The 19,300-nt window shown below is 36.0% G+C and overlaps 1 protein-coding gene across 3 annotated transcripts in view; it reads left to right on the top strand.

The window, feature by feature from the left end:
- LOC133517609 (uncharacterized) overlaps positions 1 to 19,300 on the top strand; it is a 214,972-nt gene that overhangs the window by 161,434 nt on the left and 34,238 nt on the right. For 2 of the 3 annotated variants that reach the window (XM_061850952.1, XM_061850949.1), the window contains exon 7: positions 14,781 to 14,855. In XM_061850952.1, coding sequence (XP_061706936.1) covers positions 14,781 to 14,855 — 75 coding nt within the window. The remainder of the gene's footprint in view (positions 1 to 14,780; positions 14,856 to 19,300) is intronic. The other variant, XM_061850950.1, reaches the window with a different exon arrangement.

The following is a 19,300-nucleotide window of genomic DNA, read 5'->3' as shown; positions in this document are numbered from 1 at the left end:
ACGGGCAGTTATCGAGGGGGTAGATGTTATAGAAGCATTAAGTCGATTTTTATTTCAATATAGAAATAGCGAGCATGCCACCACGGGCGTGGCACCAGCTGTGGCACTACTCGGGCGGCGGCTGCGTGGGCGCCTCGACGCGCTGCGCCCCGACCCCGCGGCCGCGACGCACGCCGCGCAGAGCAAGCAGGCCGCAGCGGCTGGCGGCCAGTACCGGCGGTTCCACGTGGGGCAGCCAGTTCTGGCGCGTGACTATACTCAGAAGGGGAAAAAATGGTCTGAAGGCCAGATTACGGCGACCACGGGCCCAGTATCATACAAAGTGGACGTCGGAAACGGTGCGATTTGGCGCCGGCACCAAGACCAAATTATTTCGTTAAGGGATAATAATACTTCTAGGTTCTCATTGTCGCGCGCGAGCATGTTACCGACGGACTCAAACTCTGACGAGACGGATGGCGCCGGTGGGGGTTCGGGGCCGGAGGTGGCTGACGAGCCCGCAGGAGTTGGTGAGGAGGCTAATAAGGATACCGCGGCTGACCTCACCAAGTCAGCCGAAGAGTCTGATGCCGAATCTGACTACGAGTACGGGGACGCGGTAGATACTGACAGGTTGCCGGGTGAAGACAATGACGAGCCCCCCGCGGGGGCGGCAGCCACTTCCGCTCGAAGCATTCGGGCCCAACGTAGGGCTAATAAAAAGCTTACCTACTATAGGTAATAAAGCCTGATCGAACTTAAGGTTTAATTAAGATAAGAAATAATATTAAAAAGTAGTCTTAGTATTGATTCCAAAATAAGTTTTTGATTGTCAAGATATTTAGCTCGATCCTTATTTTCTGGGATCGGTGTATCAAAAGGCGTACTTCATGTAACGTACTTTCGCGGAAAATTGTTTTTTTTTCCTAAGTACACACAGTTAAAGTGTATACCATGTACTTTTTTCATTAGTTGTGCCTTCCAGTGGTGGGAGGGATATATATATAGGGTAAATACTGTTATTTATATAAAAAATCATTTAAGGTCAAATTGAGATAACATATTGTTAATTTACATTAGTAATTATTTAAAGACTATGTCTTGATTTGGTGGTGGGATGTGTAGGGTATGCCAACTATTGTAACATGTCGGGTAGATATATAATAAAGTCAGTTAGTGCCCAGCTTGCGTTTTACTTAATACTTTCCATTTACTATTTATTTTTTTCATATAAAGTTATAATACATGCCATAACTACGCTCCTCATAATTTGACTGTGGAGTCATGTATCAGTTTCTCTTTTGTTTTTCATTTATTATGTTATAATAAAATACTACACTAAATAAATACAAGCATGCATTTTCTTGTGCTTAAAATAATTCAGTGAAATCTTTCATCGAGTCTGTTAAATATAGGAACGTACAGTAGACTCGATCTCTTGCCACCACTAGCCAAAACTTAGGGTGTTGTATTATGAACTTATATTGTTTGCTTTATGACTTTAATGTGGAAGTGAATGGTTTTAGGTGATGTCTCGAGAGTTACGGATATAAACTACAATATAACTAAAAGCTATAAGTCATATAAGTTAGATCACAATGGCATCTGCTACGAATTAACCACCCACGCTCAAAGCTCATTTATATGCTAGGTGTCTGTTTATGGCGGATTTACTTGTCCGTAGCGCTTTATAAATAACCTAGTTCTTATAAAAACAAGAATATCAAAAAAGCAAAACGTACAGTCAAGTGTAAAAATATGGGTGTACACATCTTACTCACAAATATGTCCCATAGCATCTTATTCCAGTGTAATAAGAGCGTAGTACCATATTTATGAGACGATTCTATCGATACATATTTTTGCAGCTGACTGTACATAAGTACTGGTAATATTGAACTCATATAAAAAAAAATCATCTAGGGTCAAAATCCAGAGAGGAAAATGTCGAGAGAGAAGAGTATTGTATGGAAAAAGGACCACTATTGTTTCCCCTTAATGTGTGTAAGAAACTACGCACTTACAAATATATGTACTGTCATTGACATTTTCTTGGAGCCTTTTTAATGTAAGACATCTTATTCTATTCTCATTATGTAATTTTAGTGGTTCGATTCGAAATCAGATACTAAAATACAAATACAATTTAGGTTATAAAATAGACATATTTTATATCATTCGGCCATTCCGGGAAAATTTATATTCCACTTTTACTCTCTTTTTCCTTTCAATAGAATCTGTTATTGTTAACAATGGAATTCATTCTGGGTAATTTATTTTAATTTCCTGAAACGGTTTTGGAAATATTTCATGTAAAACTTTTGCAATTGCAAAGTTTTTACTAAAATTATGGCCCGGTATGTTTCGTTCAGTATAAAAACTTTAATTTCTCGAACCGTTACTACTATATACACTACAGTTTTTTCGTATTTTTTGTCCCTGTTTCATAGTCGGTTAAATCGATTGACATCTAATTTACTAAAATCTGCTTATTAGGTTTTGATGACAAGATAGAACCACAGAGTAAAGTAGTTGAGGTGGTCTGTGGGTAGAAAACACGTCACAAACATACCCACATAAGCAATTTATAGCAGTCTAAGTATTCCTAAGAGGTATTTACAGATCTGTTTATCGATGTGTCTGGCGCACAAATCCGTCAATGCAAGGCGGGAATTAGGCACGTTAATAGATTTATCCGTCAGACATACGTGACAGAGGTGAATAGGACGAAATCTTTACGTACATATCCCGAACTCCCGAACTCGTGGAGATCTTAAGACGAATGCTGTATTTCAATAATTTAACTAATAATAATTTTTGTGCCCCTCGCCCGGGTTGTGAACTACGTTCTCGCTAAGCTTTCGATCTTCCCTCGCCCCATTGGTTTTGATTTTCCTTCTCCGTACAGTCACATCTGAAAATATCGATACGAAAAATGTGTCAAAAATGTGGATACACTACCTTAATATTTATTTATTAATTTAATAAATAATAATATATAGTCGGCAATAAAGTCGTGTATACATAATTTTGGTACTATTTTCGTACCGATATTTTCAGACGTGACCGTACACGCCTCTCACGGTTAGACAAACTCCAAGCAAGTAAGCTTTGAAACGCTTGCTTTTTACCTATGATCTAAAACGCTATAAGTAGTTCGTTATTTCCAGCATTTGAAAAATGGTAAACAATCTTGACGTGTCTTTTTATTGAAAATTAATGATATACTCTTTTAAAAAATTAAGTTATATTCCTTATGAAAGCAAAATAATGTAAATAATCATATATGATTTACAAATGTTACATATTTGCTGTGACTTATTTTTCAAAAGGGGTTTTTTTAATTAAAAGACACGTTAAGATCACTTACCGTCTTTCTAATGTTAAAAAACGAACAGCACAGGTCCAGTAGGAATCATTAGGTAACCCATATTTAATGCACGTGCATTGATGTTAAGTGTATGTTCTATGTATGTGTATTTATTCCTATATTCGTATATACTATTATATTAACATTCGTATATGTATGTATTAATAGTGATAAAGTATAGTTTTTTATTGTACTTATGTGTTTTGATAGTAATTTATATTTTGCTCATAATTTAGATGGATACTCAGTTACTTTTTTATCACTGGGCAATTTGATGCATTTCTGTTTGCCCCTATGGTTGACTGGTAGAGAAAGCCTAATGGCATTAACTTTGCCCGTTGTGCTTTGTTATATGTAATAAAGTTTAAAATAAATAAATATATCTAATATGACTGCGAGATATCTTCAATGTTCAATTAATTAGCTTTCGATTAAAGCAAATAATATGGTTCTAATTTAATCAATGTATGCTCATATGTTAGAGCTAAGCAATTTTAAATAAATTGATTCACAAATGAAATCTACTTATAATTGCCTTGGGTCTGTGCAAAGCTTCATTTACATCAAAGTGGTTTTTGATTAAATGTATTATAGATTATATAAAAAAGAAGCACAATTTACTTAGCTACTTCTTATTAGTGTGAGTTCATCGACTGTTCAGTACCCCTAGTGTAAATTTTATCGACATCATAACGTGACGAACGCGTTTGCGTTAAGTCTCATTTTGTATAGGATTTTGAGTTTCCAAAACGTCCCGCTTGGCGCGCTCTTTCTAAATCCAATACAAAATGAGACTAAACGCAAACGCGTACGTCACGTTTCAAAATCGAATTTATTTACACTAGGGGTACAGTTAGTAAATGTCACATTTTACAGAGTGAACTCTGAAACGTGATCAAAATCAGAAATCACGGTTTTTGACCGCTCTGTAGTAGTAATTCTACAAATAAACCGTCCATTGAAATATCATGGGTGTTGACTTATACTGAAATATTATTAAGTAATATAGCATTTTTAAAGTTACCTTTTTGAGCGACTTTAACAAACAAATCTTTTATTACATATGATACTTCCACCAAAATTACTCAATTTTTTCAAAGAAAACTTTGTATATTTACTTTAGCGTCATATTGTATACTTTATGCTTTATGTCACAGTAAGGGCCCCGGAGACATATAAAGTATGTGGATTGTCAGAAAGTCAAACAGGAAAACATATTATATAATAAATTGAATCACGCACACGTTTGCTGTCGAAACATATAGCCTGAATGTAAATCAGTCATAAAAAGTTATTATTTAAATGCGGAAGTCAGGTTTACATCAAACAACGATAAAACGATATTATTGAAGTTATAAGTCCTTACAGTATTCGTTCCGATTACCTAATAGATGTACTTATTCCGGGAAATCTAAAAAAAATACTTGTTTTGTAATGATTGTTTGTTTAACAAAATTCGGAAGGGTATGAACTCTCAAATCGCTTGTCTGTAACAGTAAAATAATTTCCTTAATAATAATAACAAAACGTTCGTTCGTTCAGAAATCAATACGAAAAATATTCCATGTTAGTTCTTTTTCCTTTTCCCCATGAGGGGACACAAAGCGAAGTGTTTATTTGTGAGAAAGGGCGTCCCGTGTTACTCCCTTTGTACAGTCAGCGGAAATATCAATGCATGTAAAACCCTCCAAATAAACCGGCCGAATTTGACGACCAGTCTGGCCTAGTGGGTAGTGACCCTGCCTATGAAGCCGATGGTCCCGGGTTCAAATCCTGGTAAGGGCATTTATTCGTGTGATGAGCATGAATATTTGTTCCTGAGTCATGGGTGTTTTCTATGTATTTAAGTATTTATAAATATTTATATATTATATATATCGTTGTCTAAGTACCCTCAACACAAGCCTTATTGAGCTTACTGTGGGACTTAGTCAATTTGTGTAATAATGTCCTGTAATATTTATTTATTATTTATTATATAAAGGGTATTATTCAGCATTTATCCACACTCTGCGAAGTAAATAAGTAGTAGATTGACACTGAAAAATTCACTGAATTCGCTGAATATCTGTATGATCAACTTCAAAATAAACCAAATTGTCTGTCTCATTGATTACACATCGGATCAAACATTTCTTCGCATTAGTTTTGGTGCCATTGTAAAATATGACGTAAGGTTAAATGTAAAAAAAAAAACAGCCTGTATACTGATGATGGTCCCATCAATGTAGACTTAATGTAACCCCTAATGTGTCCCCGTAAAAGTTTTGTAGGTATGACTTGCATGGATTTTTATGGCACGTTTTATAGGTAGGTATACGAGTAAGAATACATTTTTGAGTGCTAATAGCGAATGGCATAAGTAATTAAAAAATAATATATATATATATATATATATATATATATATATATATATATATAGGTATATATAGATATATATATTTATAGGCACCAAGGGCATTGGAGGTATGAAAGGTAGAGGCAAGGAACAGAATCTCCCTAGACAGAACTGTTTCAAAAGTGTCCAGCTGTCAGCTATAAATAATAGTTCCAAATCTCTCCAGAGTACTATACTACTCCAGAGTAACGCTAGAGTAGCTAAAAACTTAGGCGTTATTTACGGAGTGAAGTGCACTATCTATGATTAGATTTTTTTTCTTAAGTATTCTAGGTATTGTAGCGCTACCTATTTATAGTTTATGGAGATTCTGTTCTTTGCCTCTATCTTCCATAACTTGATCACTTCATAAATTTATAATATATCAGTTTATAAATTTGACTTCCGTATGTTACTCAAGCTTGTTTTAGGTAAGGGATTTATTGCGATAATATCTTAATATCATATCCTAATGTTATTTATACTTTGTATAACTTGCCTGTCATATCCCCTGTGACAAGCAAACATAAACCTTATTCGAATAACATAAATACTTCGACATATGAACTTAAAATGTACCTTTGTGTCGCGTGTGTAGAAAATGGTCGGATTGCGTTTCAGATTCACATACGGACACACATTAATCATGTGTAATAAGGATTTGCGTGTCGTTTTGTTACTGGAACCGTTGTTATCATGTTACACGGGCTTGAAAATATTAAAACTTAAATTACATTGTGAAACTCAGCAGCGAAGATCACATACCATAAGTATAATTATTATTATATTATTAGTATGTCTTTCCCATCCCGGAACAATGGTGTTCCGGACCTTTGGGATGCGTGCGCGGAGCCGAAGCCAACATGTAGAGGCCCTTTTGACACTTTGATGAAATGCAAGGGGTACACCTGGCGGATGTTGCCCTTGCCCGCGTCATGGGACGCACGCAGAGGCAATATTATTAGTATTATTACCATAAGTATAATTTCTATAAAGAAAAGTAATTGCATGATTTCTATAGTAATCTAAATTTTATTTTTTCTTATTTAATGCATGTTAATTATAAGATGTTAAAAGATGTGTCCCGCCGAGTTTCTTGCCAGTCCTTATTGGCATACCCTCCTAATTGAGGATTTAAATCTTCTCGGGTCAGAGGGTTAGAGCTGGTGTAGCTTTATTTGACGTTTATAAGCGCATTGTAATATGTCTACTTGAATAATAAACTATCTTTATCTTTATATAATTAATTACGAATCTCTTCGTCGACAACGGAATATTAAAATTAATTCGAATTTAAACGTTACAAATAATTCCCGATTTGATTCAGAATTTTTTACCGCTTTAATACAAACTTGAAGACCGCTGACGCTGATTGGTGCATGCGAAATAAGGGTACCTAAAGTCGTGCCCATCTACGGCTCGGAAACCGGTTAAGAGCAATTCCTAGCTGAGCAACTTTTCAAATCTCGAATTTTTGAAGCTATGTTTCTGTCGCGCTGCGGTGGGCGGGAGCGGGAGCTATCTAAGTGTGAGTGCGCGCACACAGACGCGAGACTCGAACGCTCGCTCATTGCGCGCCGTTCCGTCGACATCGCCCGCGAGCCGGACGGAATTTATCCTGCGCTGCCCGACCGACGCAAGTTGTTTTCGTTGTTATCATAATATTGTTTTTCATTTTTATATTATACTGTATCTATTAATTACTATATAAGTAAGAGAAAAAAAAAGAATGATGTCCCTGCTTCGGTCGTCGTCGTACAGTCAAGTGCAAAAATATGTATCGAAAGAATCGTCTCATAAATATGGTACTACGCTCTTATTACACTGGAATAAGATGCAACGGGACATATTTTTGAGTAAGATGTGTACACCCATATTTTTACACTTGACTGTACCTATCCGTATCAGTAAGTTGGGAGTGATCATGGTGTTTTGTGAAATTTTGTAAGTAGGTATAAATATATGTTTAAACTACAATCTATTTAACTTATAGTACGATGGGGCTAAACTTGATGACAATGACAATCTGGGTAATGCCGGACAATTTTGGGACCAATTGAGAGAACTCGTGAAAAAATTTTTTTCCAGATCTCAGCACGTGACAGATTCTTGAAGTAAGGAGCGAATCGTTAAATAATAACCGTAGATTCGGCCTGAATTTTGGTAATCTTCAATATAGAACGGTTAGGGTAACGAGTGTTTTGCCATCAAGGGAGAACATCGAATGGTGAAAAAAAGTTGCTTCTAATGGAAAGAGAACAAGGTATCACAAAGAAATAGGTCCGGTGTCTACCCTTATCCATTGTATATAAATTACATTACAGCCACCAATAATTACAAACTTAAAAGTTGTCAACGAAAGTGTTTTTTTTTCGTATTTTTGTATCCGATCTTAACCCTGATACAAAAATTGGTAAAATTGTGGCTCTCAAACTTTGATACCTATGTCATAACTCATAAGGTAATTTGATAAGTAAACAATGTGCTAAAAAAGTGCTCTTATTGTAAGGTTTACACGAAGTAATAAAATAAGAAAAACCACTAAAATAATTGATAGGTTTCGAAGTTTTGACAATTTAAGATCTCGTGAACTGTACAGATTTAGTAAAAGTGTAAATGTATTGTTTATTGAAAGGAATGTACTGGAATATATTAAGTACTTAAGTAGGAGGGACAAAAATCAAAATAAAAAATAATCGTGCCCAATCATTTTTAATGAAGGTCGCCAAAAAAATAAGAATCAAATTTAAAAATCAAAAAGACTAAGTAGTTCTTTAAAAAGGTCAAGGTCACTGCGAGCCCATCTTGAAGTATGGAAAATAAGTAAAATTGCGATTTTATTGGTTTATTTTTGCAATTATGTATATAATATATAGTTGATATATAATCTTTTTTTTTATAAAATGTAAGGATCGTATGTAAAGAGTAAAGTAAATATATAGGAAAAGAGAGCCCTCTTGAAGCATTTTAAGGAAACTAATTTCGAAGCCCTATCTCTAGTTTGTATCCGAAACTAGCTAAGTATGTATGCGTGCACATCTACATATGCATCCGTATGTGTAGGTACTTTATTGCGAAAAATTGCTCATTTGCTATCTATTTTACTCGATTTTGTTATAAAATTCAACATGTATCATCATCCCTATACAATATAAATACTCTTTATTACACACCTCAATAAAAGAAAACAATACAAAAGAAAACAGAAACATAAGCACAGGTAAACAACATGCGGTCTTATCGCTAAAAAGCGATCTCTTCCAGGCAACCTTTGGGTTGCGGAAATTAAAAAAAATACATTGTCAGTAAGTAAGTGTACATACACATTCAACTGGATGGTACTGGATAAAAATAATGGTACGAAAGTGTGATCAAGAAAACAATAAATGTGATAATTAAGTAGGTCAGTAGGTAAATTGAAGAAAATTTAAAGTTTGACAATCACTGCTGTTTTAAATAGGTAAAGATGGGATTGTTTCTTTCCGATCTTTACCTGGATGGGTCACGATCGGATATCGGTCTACAACAGTGCTAGGTTTGTTAACACAATTACAAAAACAAACACAGTTTCATCACAATACGCAAAATAAATTACAGGGCGAATTCAAATTCGCGAAATTTACCTTGCTCTCTGTGATTGCGCATAGCACAAACTCCCTAAGCAACGCGGGGACACTGGCAGTCGAGGTGCAATGAAATGATGTCTTACACAATGTTGCCACCATTAAAAAATAAAGCCAAATTAGGGAGAAATGAATGTCCTACGTTCTTCACCCGCATCCGGTATTTACCCAACATACCTTAATCGTTGAACCGCCGCATTTCAAAATGGCCCTTATTTTGATATCGGCTAGCCGTAATGTAATAGGCCGATTATACAATACGCCTGCGATACTTATAAGCAGGGATCGGAACCGGTTTTTTGCAAAAACATCGAAATAACCATATATTTCGGTTTATTTTATACTCAAAATGTAGGACTCAGTTGTGTTTTTAGATAACGACTTCGTATTATTAGATTGCCCGATTAGGAATGAAATAATTAACAAAGAACAAAAAAATACCGTTTTCGTTCCCATACAAAAAATACCGGTTTCCGATCCCTGCTTATAAGTATATAAATCCCCTCGTCAATGTAATTGCATTAAATTTGCCATCTAGTGGCAAACATCAAAGTAGTTATCTTTTACTTGTGACGCACAAGTGTGCGCAATGTAAAATACAAAGTATATTTCTTAAAAAAATTACCTTGTTTATTGTGATTGTACTTAGTAAAAGAACATGTGATTATTAAATTATAATACGAAAAGTGGTTTAATCGCAAAATGCTGTCGTTTTATTTAAAATAATGAAATAATTAGACCGGTTACGAAAGTACCGGGAAATCCTGGTTCTTTAAAACAGTACCGGTTCTGCAATCCCTAATAAGGATGTTATGCCCATCACTATTTCTTCTGTGTACGAATATTTAGAAACTGTCTCCGCCTCCAATTCGTGCGATAAGGACAACTGCAGCCCGGACTGAAATTCACATGCAAAAAACTCAAAAATCGAGGTTTCGCTCTCGACTGTTTCCTCCTCCAAAACGCAATCAATCTTTATGAAATTTTGGAAACTGCAAGAGGAAGAAATAATCTATGCCGCCATGTTTTGATTTTTTGGATATTTTTTGTCATATTTGTATACTGTGCCTTTTTTTACAGCCAATTCAATTGAGCCGTTTTTGCGATTTTCGAGGCGCTGTATCTTTCTTCAAAATAAAATAATCCAAAAAAGCAAAACATAGCGGCACAGATATTGATGATATTGATCTTATTTCAAAAAATCACTGCTCTAGGTTAAAAATCCAGGGAGGAATCAGTCGAGAGCGTTTGTATGGAAAAATCGCAACTAGGAATTCCTCTTAAATTTCTAAACCGTTATCATGTACTTAGCGCAAAACCTTTTAATTTTAGTTTCGCTCCAAAAATCCTTATTTTTGAACTGGTTTTTATGAGAACAGTTCTTGTCAAATTAACCGGTTTAGAACAATAAAAACCGGTTTCTTCTTATGTCGCTGTCTATGTTTACTTGGCATACCAACAGGCCGGCCGGCCGTTTCGTCGCTCCTCGAGTAAACCGGTTTTTGTAGGCTACTATAAAGTTCTTAAAACGTTCGCGTTATTATAAAAGTTCGGAAGAAAACCGAAATTTGATGAAATCGTCAAGATCGCATCATACCAGTTCAAAACCATATCAATATTGTTAAATTAGAATCGGCCTTTAGGTCTCAACAAATACTACGGGTAACACCTTAACCCAAACAAACGATACTTACACGTACAGGTTTCAAGACTACTAGTTGCAGGGCACCCCCAGGGCTCCGCCAGTTTAAAATTGAAATTCAAATCTTCAATCAAGAACTGAATATAAACAGTTCCCGTATAATTATCGGACCTGCTGACAAAATTTCACGGGAATTTCGCGACCTGGAGAAAAGAAGAGATTTTTACCAGTGTCGAATATCGGTCGTATTCGTATTGGTTTTTAAATGAATCTAGGTTTTATAAAATTCTAAACGACGTATTCACATTCGTGCCTAACATAAGCCAGATTTACGTTATAATTGAATTATGAACGCATGTTACATCCTACCAACTCATAAACGGAACCACTCACTCGAATTTTCCATGTGAATGTTTTTATTCCAATGGAAATTTTGATAAAAGTCGATCAAACAGTACTCGTGTAAGCGACAAAACCCTATACTAATATATATGGGTGGAAATTATTTTCATGTCTTATTTTGGACCACTCTGTCATGCTTATTGTATATCTGTATTTTATCAAATAAATTAAAAAGACGAGTGCTAATAGCATGTCTTTTTTAGCTGTAGATTACATTTAGCATGAGCAGAATTAAAAAAATATTTCATCTCAAACAAAAAGCTAAACCATCACGTTTTGGTGACAAAAAACAAGACAGCGAAAATAATGTTGACTCAGGTATTTTCCTGAACGGGAAGGAATGTGAATACGAGTATGTTTTTTCACCACACCGGCTCGAAAAAGCTTTTTATTCTTCAAAAATTAATGAGAAAGTTGCATGTTATCCACAAGAGTGTGGAGTGTGCAAATTTTAAGCTGTTTCCTCTCGTTTGCTGGTGAAATTGACTTGTGATGATGTTGAAACGTATTTTAATAACATTCATTTAGATTTAATTTGTAATATTCTACAGTTAGTATTTGTGTCACGTTAGTGAAGAAAAAAAAATAGTGTTTTACTCGGTAGCAAAGTTTCTTTAACCCTAGTGTCTTGTCAAGACATGACAAGGCAAGCCCTCGCGCTGCTCTAGATTCCACTTTTAATAGAAATAATATCAAAAATAGTCAACATACTAACTACCTATTTACTCTGTAATCTTCTTCAACCTAGCGTTTTCCCGGCCTAGCGCCAGTTTGACTAACTATTTGTTTAACTATTTACTCTGCAATGAAAATATAAAATACATAATGAAAAAATTAAATACACTTTAAGTTAAACCTTGTGTTTACGCTATTTTTAGTTAACATATGTCACCTAATTATTTATATATTTTGGCAAAAGCAAATTTCGGTAAAATGTGTATGTGCACTGTGTCAAATAAGCCTAAACTGTTCAATATAAAATAACGTTAGGTTTTATATGTACATTGTATCACGTTACTTGTTTCGTGTTTACATAAAAGAAATTGTAAGGGTTTGACTTTTAATATCAGACTTTACGGCAACGCATTAAGGTTTCAATTTAAATAAGTCTTCGATGGTACTTATGACTTTTCCTAAAGTGTCGAGTTTCACGCCAACTGAAGCCGTCAGGAATAAAAACTAATTGCACGATCCCAAGTGACTAGACGTATTTTAGTCCCATGTCGCTTTACATACGTTATTGTTACTGTATACAAATGGCTTCATATTAGTTAGAAACGGTGCAGCGACAAAGTTCTAACTTTTTCAAATAACAATTATAGGGAAAGCGGGTGGAAGAAATTGGTTTTTTGCTTGCATACTTCTGTACGCTCTAATGTGAGTTTTTTTCTCTAACATATAATTTATAATGTGTTTTTTTACGCGTTCACAACAAAAGTTACAAATGCTGCGTTTATTGTATGATAAATGTGAAACATTTTCTTATCACTGCACGTTGGGATTGCTTCTGGGTTAAAAAAACCAACACACATTTTTTTTGAGGTAGTGTATATTTAGTATAAACGTGAGACCACAGTGAAACTATTTTTTTGGGCTACAGAAAACTAGGTATAGTAAACTCCCCTATGATAGGACTGGCACCAGTAATGGGATGGTATAGACAAATCCTGTAAAACACGTATTTACCATCAGTTTTTAATCGCTGGCAACATTTTACCAGTAAAACAAAAGCCAAAGAGCTGCCTAAGTTTATGTTTTCATTGATATTTATTAGTTTGAAAAATTAATGGCGCCATACATCCCATGACTAGAGCAAAAAAACATAGTTTTAATTTGTTAATAAAGGTCAGATGGTAGTCGCTTTCGTAAAAAAACTAGTGCCTACGCTAACAGGATTAGTTGCCAAGCGGACCCTATGCTTCCATGAGCCGTGGCAATAAGCCGTGACAAACGCTAGGAAACAGAAGAATTGCAACCAATTGCAGTAGGTTTCATTAAATACATAGAAAACATAAAGGACGAATAGGACATTCAACTTTTAACGCATAAAGCCGTAGAAATTTTAAAGGTGTCGGTGAAATATCAAAAACACCCCAAATTTTCTCTGAAATGTCCCATGATTGGCGCCGCTAACATATCTAAAAGCGTTATATGTTGTAACATATACGTACAAATACGTTATAGGAATACTAATTAACGAGTCTCGGGCGTGCCTGTACTCGAATTTCAGAGCGTAATCAAATTAACAAGTATAACAAATGTAATAACAACGCTTGCAGCTGCATTGTTAGCATGCAATGCCATAAATATGTACATGTTCCTACTTTGTTCCATTGAGATCATGTTGAAAATTGATTACGTTTGTTTCATCGCCGGGGCAGTAAGCGAGTTTATGGCGAGTTTCGCCACGCGAACACAACTGAACTTTGCACATTTGAAAAAAAAGTATGACCAACATGTCTATATACATTGAATAATTAAGTAAATGATCAGGGGCCTAGCCAAGTGATCGTCTATAGAAAACGCCAATCGAAACTTTACTAATGCATTGAATTGATCAGAGGGCTTACCGCGAAAATCGAAATTCTGTTTTACGCCACTGAAGGCGTAAGTAGAGTGACAGAGAAAGATGCCCGCAATTTGCGAACTTCGATTTTCGCGGTTATAGGTCAGGGTACTATATTTTCCGTTGCTTTCTGTCATTCTGAATCCGATACATTTTTACTTTTCCATTAGCGCCAGGCAATATTGTCTTCTTCTCTGTCAACTTCAACTGTACGACAATAGTTATTTACGATACAAGTGCAGAAAATAGGAAATTCGCAATGAGTGGTGATAAATTAAAACGCGATCGAAGGGAGTGTTTTAAATCGAAACGTGTATTGTCCAACATTTTACAGTACATATGTAAAAGTTAAAAGTTTCAACATTATGCATAGAAAGTGCTCATTCCCGCAAGCGTGCGGGATAGTAGCAGCATGTACTACTGTAAAATAATGTATATTATTAGTCTATGCAGAAAGAGAAGAGTCGTAGAATGTATTGGATCCCAATACATTCTACGGAATATATAACGTCATATAACATTGTGTGACAGGGGCAACATAATAAAACATTACCAATATTATCATGTTGTCCCTGTTACACGATGTTATATAACAGCCAGTGTGGGACCACCATATACGTACATGTTGTTGAATGCTTGACGCGTAAAAGTCGCAAAACCACGCAGTTCGTGGTTGAAGTCGTGGTGGTGGTGGTGGTAGTCTCTGTCATTGGATATTGGGTGCATTTCACCGAAATTTGGGTTAAATACTTATGTTATTTGATTTTAATTTGTCTTGTATTGTTTTTGATATGTTCCTAATAAAGTATGTTTCTTTTCAGAAGAGGCGAGTGGTGATTCGGCGGGAGAGGGCAAAGACAAAAACATGACGCACACCGAGGCCAATATGATAGTTGGTAAGTCCATTATTTTAACCTGTGGCCACGAATACGTCTCCCAATCCATTCTATTTTGGCAAATAAAAATTGCATTTGTCTTCGCAAGTTTGTCTGAGCGGATTGAGGATATATAACTATGCGCCTTGGAGGATCTGCCACGTAGTGACCGGATTAAAAACTTTAGCAACGATCGCCAATACGCAGGTGCTGTCCCCTATAGCTCAGGCACGTTCTATTGCGCAATCCGCCATCTAGTGGCTTAAATCCAAAAGTTATACTTCATGCCAGTGAACAGGGCCTCCTATGCGAAAGCCATACGCCTTCATGTACGCCTCCTTAATGTTCCTGGGACAAAAAAAAATTCGGTGTCTGGTTTCTTGACTTGTCACGCTTGTATTTGTGTCTCCTATCAAATAATTCAAAAAATCCGAGAGCTATTCCATGACTTTCAAAAAGATAAATATAGTTTATTTTCCAAGTAGGCATATTACAATGCGCTTATAAACGTCAAATAAAGCTACGCCGGCTCTAACCCTACACCTCTTACTCGAGAAAATTTTCTAACTGTAGATTATATTTTCTAGCTTTTGATTGTATTTTTTAGGTGTACGAGTAGATTATGTTTTACGTGAGAAAAATTCAAAATGAATCTTTATCGCAGCAAAAAACTCCACTCCAACACATTTTTTGGCAACAAAAACAAGACAACGAAAAGCATTTTGACCCTCCTACTTTCCCAACGTTTACTATATAGGAAACTTATAAAGCAGGAATGTTATAAAGCAAACATTTCATGCAGGTTCGGATAAACTTATATCTCAACATTCTAATAATACTTTAGTCAAGATCACAATTATTGATAGAAAACGAAACGGCCGAAAAAAGAAGACTTTCATGAATTACTCAAAAAATAAACTCAATCTTGATGAAAAAAAGTCAGCTCACTGAAAATAGTTCACTACCAATAGGTATGCATCAGTTGGAAGTGGTTAGATATTTTTTAAGCGGTTGATATTTTTTTAGCGGAGCAGTCACTGTTTGGCGGCCTGAAGTAATATACCCTTTTGTTTACCATGTATAAAGTTGCGCCCAAAAAAACATAGGAGCTTAAAATATTCGCAATACGTTGAATATTTCGGCAAATTCGAGTAGACCAAAGCGTGTTGTCGGCTTTTCTCTGCATACGATAGCAGCATAATTTTACTATAAAATAGCTAATGTTAAAGCCAAGTGAAGCGAAGTATGATAGACGGTGCGCGCGGTGGCCATATCTTCCGTCGCAAGTTTCAGCCATATCTTTATTTTCCTCCTAATTTCCAGGCTTTACGTCCCCTTAAAGGGTTGGACCGCTGTACGGTTGGTTTTACATTCGCCCGATTCACTAATTAAAGGCGGCGTAGCAGGATGGTTTACCAATTAAGCTTGTTTGTGATGTAAGCGTGTAATTGCTAAACAGCGTAGCTAACTGTAGTAGAATTGTACCGAAGGCCAACTCAAACATACATCTTACAATAAAATGATATCTAAATGATATCATGTCTTATGTACTGTAAATATGCTGCTACTTTCGCGCACTAGTGCGGGAATAAGCACTTTCCGTGCCTTTCGCAAATTTAAAGGGCCACAAGAACTGTAAAACGTTGTACAATACGTGTGCAAAGAGGTTAATCGCAATTCGTGTCGATTTTCGCACTTGTATCGTAAATAACTATATTTGCCCGTGCGTCTCGGTTGAGCCAGTAGGTACATGTACGGACAAGTAGGCGAAATGCACGCGTGAATGTCAACTAAATGACATTATTTTGAGGTCAAAATGTACGCTCGAATTGGCATCCAGCGCAATATCTATTTTTCAGGTCCTTTTTCAGAGTCACATTAAAACATAGGTTACTCAAAAACATTCTATAGAAAGTGGCTCGTTCACATTGCCCTTAAGTGTAGTTTCATTGTCAATAGTTAAAATACTGGCCAAGTGCGAGTCGGACACGCGTTCCAAGGGTTCCGTACATCACCCATTTTTTATATAGCATAGATAGCTACTTAACACATAAATTAACGACCAGATAAAACTTCCTGCAAAAATTAGCACTTTATCTACCAGTTAAGCTTATTTAAAGCTTGTGAAACGCCAACGATGAATATATTCGTCAGATAAGTGGCAAGTACCTTATTCAGGACTTTACTTGGACATTCTGAAACTGGCCGTTAGTAATTAAAATTATTAATTTTATTTACCACGCAATTTATTGTATCAAATTGAGTAATGTCTTAAACTTAAATAACCCCTACATAATTATGTCCTCAGTAAACCCATTAAACGTTTAGCCGCTTAGCCGGTCGGTTCTTTACTACCACTAATTTAATTTGAGGCGCGTATAGCGAGATGGCCTTCCACTTAACCCTGTTTACTTGCAACCTCGAGAGGTAGTGAAGTGAAATATTTATCTTGCTTCATAGGTTTATATTAGTAGAAACAATTTGCAGTAATTTAATAGATTGATTAACCATAATTCAATGGATCACTTTGAGTAATGTCTTAAAACTAACCACTGCATAATTATACACTCAGTCAACCCATTAAACGCCGCTTAGCCGGTCGGTTATTTACAAGCATGAGCCACTCAATTTATTTGAAGCGCGTATAGCGAGATGGCCTTCAACTTAACCCTGTTTGCGACGTACGAGAATAATTTCTCTGAAAGAGAAGTGTAGTGACGCTTTGTATTTATATAAAGTCTATAATAATTGAGTTCATTAATTTAACACACAGATCTCTCCAATTTGAGTCATACATAATTATGCACTCGGCTAACCCATTAAACGTCGTTTAGCTGCTTAGCCGGGGGATTTTTTGCGACCTGAGCCACTAATTTCATTTAGGCGTATATAACGAGATGGCTTTTTACTTAACCCTGTTAGCGACGTGAAGTGATAGTAATTTCCAAACGAAGTTATAGTTAAATATTGTAAGTTGCTATATACATAGATAGTCTGAATTTACTAACAAATAACAGACAATTGAAAGTTTATTTTTTCGCTTCAGCATTTTTGCCATCCGAGTAAAAATAAAACCGGACAAGCGCGAGTCGGACTCGCCCACCGAGGGTTCCATACTTTTTAGTATTTGTTGTTATAGGGGCAACAGAAATACATCTTCTGTGAAAATTTCAACCGTCTAGCTATCACGGTTCATGAGATACAGCCTGGTGACAGACGGACTGACGGACGGACGGACAGCGGAGTCTTAGTAATAGGGTCCCGTTTTACCTTTTGGGTACGGAACCCTAAAAAATCTAAGTTGCTAAAAAATTTGTCATCATTCAGTTTTGAACACTTAAACTACCCCTTAAACACCGTTTAATAGCTAAGCTAGCCTTTCATGTGCCTCCCGCGTCGCCCCAGCCGACGCGTACAGCCACATGGTTTTCCTTTTAGACGTTTAGCCGCTTAGCCGGTCGGTTCTTTACGAGCCCGAGTCATTAAATTCATTTGAGGCGCATATAGGGAGATAAACACTTAACCCTGTTTGCGACCCCGAGAGGTAGTGTAGTGAAGTATTTATCTTATTTCATAAGTTTATTTTAGTTCAAATCAATATTAATTGCAGTAATTTAATATATTAATAAACCATAATTCAATGCATCACTTTATAATCAATCACTGAAGGTATAATTATACACTCAGTAAACCCATTAAACGCCACTTAGCTGGCCTGTTCTTTACCAGTCCGAATTACTAATTTAATCTGTGGCGAGTATAGTGAGATGTGGCGAGTGTAGTAATTTCCGTGAATTTAGATAACTAGCACGAATATAAGCTCATAGAAGAATATCTGTTTCTTCATAGGTGGTTGGTTATTTAGGCACATAATCCTATTTGCGAACAGATAGACTGACATTGACGATCGGTTAAGCCGCCATACGAGTCACAAGGTTCACATTGCATTTACTTCAAAAAGAGTCCAAGCTGTCTTTAAAATAATAATTAAGTTCATAGCGTTAAAACTAGCCGTCCCGTTGGGGCCTGAGTCACCAGAGCAGAGCCCAAAGCTACTAATTGCATTTGCGGTGCGGAGAGTGAAATGGTTTACCACTTAGTAGTTTGCCACGTGAGAAAGTAATTTCTGTATTAGAGGTGTGTAATTAAATATAATATATACATCTCTAAATACGGTCACGAATACACCTTTAAAATATGTCGAGTTATCGAGCTCACGGTGTATATACCTATTGCTTCAAAGGTATCATTTACAAATAGCCAAGTCAATTAAATGGAATACGCCAATGAAATCTTAAATAATGTATTGAAATAGTCATGTGAGGTTTCGTAGTATATGTCATTCAGATACTTTTTTTTTTTCGTTTGGCTTTTGAGGCTAAGTCCCCAGAATAAGCCCCCTAGTCGTTCTTTTACCGTCCGTTTCGCCCGGGCTACTAATTTCATTAGTGACGCGCATAGCGAGA

The sequence above is a fragment of the Cydia pomonella genome, chromosome 5 (assembly GCF_033807575.1).
Source record: "Cydia pomonella isolate Wapato2018A chromosome 5, ilCydPomo1, whole genome shotgun sequence".
NCBI lineage: Eukaryota > Metazoa > Arthropoda > Insecta > Lepidoptera > Tortricidae > Cydia > Cydia pomonella.
The sequence above is the reverse complement of the archived record's forward strand: the minus strand, read 5'-3'. Positions and strand labels throughout refer to the sequence as shown.